General features: G+C 43.8%; 1 protein-coding gene across 1 annotated transcript in view; it reads left to right on the top strand.

Annotated features, from left to right (window-relative positions):
- Positions 1–7,500, top strand: part of col27a1a (collagen, type XXVII, alpha 1a) — a 70,303-nt gene that overhangs the window by 18,722 nt on the left and 44,081 nt on the right. Inside the window, exons 8-9 of the mRNA XM_076979690.1 lie at positions 3,508–3,552; positions 6,207–6,260. Of these exons, the coding sequence (XP_076835805.1) occupies positions 3,508–3,552; positions 6,207–6,260 (99 nt within the window). The remainder of the gene's footprint in view (positions 1–3,507; positions 3,553–6,206; positions 6,261–7,500) is intronic.

Here is a 7,500-nt window from a genome sequence, read left to right as displayed (position 1 = left end):
GTGTGTGTGTGTGTGCTGGTGTACGTGATCTCTATGTGTCTAAGAGCAAATATGAGACTGAGAAGGCACATGTGCCTTTGTGTGTGTGTGTGTTCCTATACATACGCTTCTGTGTGTTCATATACATGCATTCATGTATATATGTGTGTGTGCGTGAGTGTGTGTGTGTGTGTGTGTGTGTGTGTGTGTGTGTGTGTAATGTGTGTGTTGGTTCGCTCAGTCAGTCAGTTGGCAGGATCTGGGAAGGAGTTACAGACTTTTCCATGGAAAACACAGATGACAGACAAAGCTTCCCTGGAAAGCTCAGCGTACAGTGTAGATTCCACAGCCGTGGCTGACATGGGTGTTTTGCGTGTGCACGCACGCTCAAGTGTGTGTAGATGTGTGCATGTCACGGTGTGTGTAAACACCATGTTTTGCATCTGAACAGCTTTGCAGAACCCAAGTAAGAAAGAGTCATGCCAAGACCGATGTATTCACACAGAACTACCTCTCAATCTCTTTCCTCTCTCTCTCTCTCTCTCTCACGCACGCACACACACACACACACGCACACACACGCACACACACACACACACACACACACGCACAGACACACACACACACACACACACACACACACACACACACCTACACACACACACACACACACACACACACACACACACACACACACACACTCATTACTGTGTTTCCTGCACATCGTCAACATTCATGTGATAGTATTGATGGTATTCAGGGTGAACTGAACTGAACTCTAAGAGCTCCACAGTTGGCTAAAACACTGTCACTCTGTAGAAACATACAAATGAACCAACCAATAGCATGTAAATAAGCTCCCCGTAAACTGGCTATTGCCAGGGTGACGCTGACAGGGTGCTTAGCGTTGCTGTTGAGTGATGAAGGGTCCAGCTGACTTTTATCACTTTTATCATCCCTCCATCTGTTTACACTTAACCCATAATGCCTTGCAGAAGCATTTCACAGCGTCTCGTGGTCAGCGCTGCACCATCGTCGGTGCGTTACTGACTTGGTGGTTTTAAGTGGAGTGGAGCATGTTAGAGGACGGGCTCAGGCTGATATTAGCTAATGATTGTCAACATGTGGTCTGAAGGTTAGAGCGATGTTATAGCATGTTATAGTGAGTTATAGTGTGTTATAGCGATGTTATAGTGATGTTATAGGATGTTATAGTGAGTTATAGTGTGTCATAGTGATGTTATAGTGAGTTATAGTGTGTTAGAGCGATGTTGTAGTGTGTTATAGCAATGTTAGGGCAATGTTATAGCATGTTATAGTGAGTTATTGTGTGTTATAGCGATGTTATAGCATGTTATAGTGAGTTATTGTGTTAGAGCAATGTTATAGTGTGTTATAGCAATGTTATAGCAATGTTAAAGCATGTTATAGTGAGTTATAGCGATGTTAGACCGATGTTATAGCATGTTATAGTGAGTTATAGTGTGTTATAGTGATGTTAGAGCGTTGTTATAGTGTGTTAGTGTGTTATAGTGTGTTCAATTGATGTTATACCATGTTATAGTGATGTTAGAGCGATGTTATATTATGTTATAGCGATGTTAGATCGATGTTATAGCATGCTATAGTGTGTTATAGTGTTATATACACACGCACACACACACACACAAATATACACACAATTACGTATACACACAAATTGTGTGTACAGACAATTACCCAATCTCTCTCTCTCTCTTTCTCTCTCTTTCTCACACACACACATGCGCACACACATTCTTGAAGCATTTAGCATAATCCTGAACCATGCCTCTAAGATTCATGGGGATTGTGACTTCACCAGGAAAACATTTGTATTTGATGATCTGACACACATACATTCATATATTGACATGCATATTTGGGAACAGACATATTCTTGTTCATCTCCTTGTTTTAATACACACACACACACACACACACACACACACACACACACAGAGAGACACACACACAAACACGCACAAACACACACAGATGGAAAAACGTCTGGCAGGTTTGGACGTTTGGCATTATACTGGATCGACAATTATTGATGGAACTTTCTTCAACATGCACGTTTGCTTCTGCTGCAGCTGTGTGTGTGTGCGTGTGTGTGTGTGTGTGTGTGTGTGTGTGTGTGTGTGTGTGTGTGCATGTATGTGTGTGTGTGTGCATCCATGTGAGCGTGTCCATGCATGTTTGTGTGTGTGTGTCCATTAGGGATGCACCGAAATGAAAATTCTTAGCCGAAACCGAAAACCGAAAATGAGGAAACCAAGGCCGAAAACCGAAACACCGAAACACCGAAATACATTATGCCAATTATTAGTAACATTGGATTTATGGCTAACCTCACTAAAATCAAGGCATTTATTCAAAGGATAAATCAACTACAAAATTCGATTTGAAAATATGTATTTAGCACTGACATTACCAGGGTTGCCAACTTTTGACGTTCGCTTGGAGTGAGATTCTAACCTGGAGCCGGTGGCGAGTGTATTTTGTTGAGCGGGGGGGGGGGGGGGGGGGGGGGTCTGGCGAACGTAAAATGGACACAGATTCAGTGTTATATCGCCGGTGGATGGCGCCAGAGCTAGCGAACTAGTAACGTATTGAATCATATATGTGGATCTGAGGTAAATAAACTGGATATTTTTTTTCGGCGTGAGATATCGGAAGTGTGGCGTGAGAGCGTGTGAAAACGGTCAAATGCGTGTGTCTCACGCTCAATGCGTGAGAGTTGGCAACCCTGCATTACAGTAATGCATAATGCATATTATAAAATAAAATTGGTGGGCCGTTAACGGCGATAACGCTGACAATGGCCGACCACTAAATAAATTTAACTCGCTTCCAGACCGTTTTTATCTGAGAGGATAAATATATGTATTTTATACGAGTTAAATTTAATTATAACTGACTGGCCTGAAAGATAAATATAAATTCTCTCATAAAAACGTGACGTGAGTTGCAACAACATTAAACAGCTCAGGTAAACACGCTTCTGAGAAATGTCGTCTGCTCGGCAAAACATAACGGGGCTCAATGTTCTCTATTAGCCTACGATATCCCACATCCTCTACGACAGAGAACGGCTGATCATCTAAGGCAACGAGTTCCATAATTTTTGGTGTAATGTCCTTTTCCTTGGCACCATCACTGGAAAACTTTTTTGCTAGCTTTATCCAAATAAACACGTGCAGTCGATTTTTGCTTGCGTCATCACAACACATCGTTTCGGCCGTGTTGTTTCGGTGATGAAAGTATTTCGGCCGAAAACCGAAAATGCAAATTTAAGCCATTTCGGCCGAAAATTTTCGGTGGCCGAATTTTCGCTGCATCCCTAGTGTCCATGTGTATGATGTCATCTGTAAGTAGTTTGTAGCGTTTCTCACTCGTAAGGGTTCCTGAGTTGTGCTGGGTCATCTGCAGGTCCCCACACAGCCTCCCTGGTGTTCTCAGCAGCTCTGCAGGGGGCACTAATAGGACACTTTGTTGCTTTTTCAGGGGCAAAAAGGCCACCCTGGACCACCTGGTCTCCCGGGAGAACCGGTGAGAGACGCACACACATACACACACACACACACGCGCGCGCACACACACACATATATACACACACTCTTCTTTGTACTCCTTCACACAAAAACATTGGTGTACAGCACACATACACACCCAAGCACGTACAAACACACACACACATTCATTCACAGACATTCACAATTACAGTCACCCACACACTCCCACAGTCTCTCTCACTCACGCACACAATCACACACACACACAAACACACACACACACACACACACAATCACACACACACACAAACACACCCACACACACACACAATCACACACACACACACAATCACACACACACAATCACACACACACACAATCACACACACACACACACACACACACACACACACAATCACACACACAATCACACACACACACAAACACACACACACACACAATCACACACACACACACACACAATCACACACACAATCACACACACACAATCACACACACACACACACCTCCACACCCCCTACCTCTGTACTCCACACCCACACACACACACACACACACACACACACACACACACACACACACACACACACACACACACACACACACACACACATACAAACATATGAGGAAGCTGGTTATCCCTCCCATGCCCCCTCTGTTCCCACAGTGCTGAACTCATGACTAAGCATGATTTCAAACACCTGCTGCACACACACACACACACACACACACACACACACACACACACACAAAAACACTTATACTCAGCTGCACTTACTGACTATACAGATACATAAACCTCATCAAACACACATGAACTCACCTCCCCAGTAAACACTATGCACACACTTGCAAACACTCACACCTACACACACACACTCACACCTACACACACACCTACACTCACACCTACATCTACACCTACACACACCCACATCTACACCCATACACACACTCACACCAACATCTACACCCATACACACACACACACCTACATCTACACCTACACACACCCACATCTACACCCATACACTCACACCTACATCTACACCTACACACACCCACATCTACACCCATACACACACACTCACACCTACATCTACACCTACACACACATCCACATCTACACCCATACACACACACACACACACTACACCTACATCTACACCTACACACACATCTACACCCATACACACTCACACCTACATCTACACCTACACACACACACATCTACACCCATACACACACACTCACACCTACATCTACACCTACACACACACACATCTACACCCACACACACACACCTACATCTACACCTACACACACCCACATCTACACCCATACACACACACACACCTACATCTACACCCATACACACACACTCACACCTACATCTACACCTACACACACCCACATCTACACCCATACACACCTACACACACACACTCACACCTACATCTACACCTACACACACACATCTACACCCATACACACACACCTACATCTACACCTACACACACCCACATCTACACCCATACACAAACACACACACACACCCACACACCTACACACCCACATCTACACCTATACACACACTCACACCCATACACACACACACCTACATCTACACCTACACACACCCACATCTACACCCATACACACACACTCACACCTACATCTACACCTACACACACCCACATCTACACCCATACACACACACTCACACCTACATCTACACCTACACACCCATCCACATCTACACCCATACACACACACACACACCTACACCTACACACACACACACACACACACATCTACACCCATACACACACACTCACACCTACATCTACACCTACACACACACACATCTACACCCACACACACACACACACCTACATCTACACCTACACACACCCACATCTACACCCATACACACACACACCTACATCTACACCCATACACACATACTCACACCTACATCTACACCTACACACACCCACATCAACACCCATACACACCTACACACACACACACTCACACCTACATCTACACCTACACACACACATCTACACCCATACACACACACTCACACCTACATCTACACCTACACACACCCACATCTACACCCATACACAAACACACACACACACACACACCTACATCTACACACCCACATCTACACCCATACACACACACTCACACCTACATCTACACCTACACACACACCCACATCTACACCCATACACACACACACACCTACATCTACACCTACACACATATCTACACCCATACACACACACTCACACCTACACCTTCACCTACACACACACACATGCACACACACACCCACACACACACACCTACATCTACACCTACACACACATCTACACCCATACACAACACTCACACCTACATCTACACCTACACACACACCCACATCTACACCCATACACACACACCTACACCCACACCCCCCACACACACGTCTACACCAACACCCAAACACACACACACACCTACACCCACACTCACACCCACACAGTCACCCACACCCACACTCACAGCCCCCCCTCACACACACACTCACTCACTCACACAGACACACACATACACACAAACACGCACACACTAATGTTGACTGACCTGTCCCGCCTCTCTCTCACTCTCCAGGGTGAGCGAGGACCTAATGGAAGTGCTGGTGCCAAAGGTTATCCTGGCAGGCAGGTGCAGTAGATCTTCTGTCGTGAAACATGTCCGTGTGTGTGATATATATCCATCAGTGTGTTGAGGTCTGTGTGTGTGATATATATCCATCAGTGTGTTGAGGTCTGTTTGCAGTTTGTAATATATATCCATTAGTCTGGGGTGTATGTCTTTGGGATGTGTGTGTGTGTGTATATATATATATATATATATATATATATATATATATATATATATATATATATATATATATATATATATATATGTGACCATTAAACCTGAGCCCACTCCCATACCCACCCCCCGAAAAAAATTGTTTCCTCTCCTAATGAACTGCAATAAAAAAAAAAACTGACAACAGTACAGCTTTAGAAACGCAAAAAACAATAACATTTGTACTATATAACTTCTTAAGCAAAATAAGGTTCCAAACTAAATAAGGTTCCACAGCTCCGTGTTCCCCGTAAGCGGAATACGCAAACGACGTACACGAGGGCATCAAAGGAATGAATCTAAACTAGCTAGCGGTGGTATGCTAATGCTAGCTAGTGGTGGTACGCTAACGCTAGCTAGCGATCGCCACAGCGGGCGGAAATTATCATACAGTTAAGCCCGCCCACTAAGAGGGAAATATGATTGGTCAATTTTGCTGTCATTTGAAACTGGTATTGTGCTGAATTATAACTGCCAGGCCCTCTGTAAACGACCACCAACGGGACCACCAACCACCAACATTCTGCGGAGGCATCAAAGTCCTGATAGGCGGAGACACAGGCTCACAGGCTTCCACTTAACTTAAACCCTCACCTTCAAACACACACACACTTAAGTTGACACGGTTGAATAATTTATTTGCTTATATTTTTGTAATTGTTTAGTTGTTGATTGTCAAACTATAAGTAGATAAAATAAAATTTGATAATTATATATAAATATATTTTTTATGTTTTAAGAATATTTTAGGCCCTCTGAGAGGGCGTAGAAGGGCCTGACGGTTCCCTACTGACATACAGTATATATTCACTCCATACACCAATATTCCCAACCTCAAATGTCATTGTCCCCTTACAAATTCAAATCACTAACGTTCTTTCAGCGCTTCTTGGCTGCACTGTTTAGAGTTTAGTTTTCTGAAAGTACTTACATTTCTGGAAAGTACTTAAATAATACTGACAAGCCAAACAAAAACAAGTGAAAAATAAATAATAAAAATGACAAATATCGTAGAAAAGTCTAATTCTGCTGTACAAAGCTCCAGCAA

This window comes from Brachyhypopomus gauderio, chromosome 18, assembly GCF_052324685.1.
Source record: "Brachyhypopomus gauderio isolate BG-103 chromosome 18, BGAUD_0.2, whole genome shotgun sequence".
Lineage (NCBI taxonomy): Eukaryota > Metazoa > Chordata > Actinopteri > Gymnotiformes > Hypopomidae > Brachyhypopomus > Brachyhypopomus gauderio.
The sequence above is the reverse complement of the archived record's forward strand: the minus strand, read 5'-3'. Positions and strand labels throughout refer to the sequence as shown.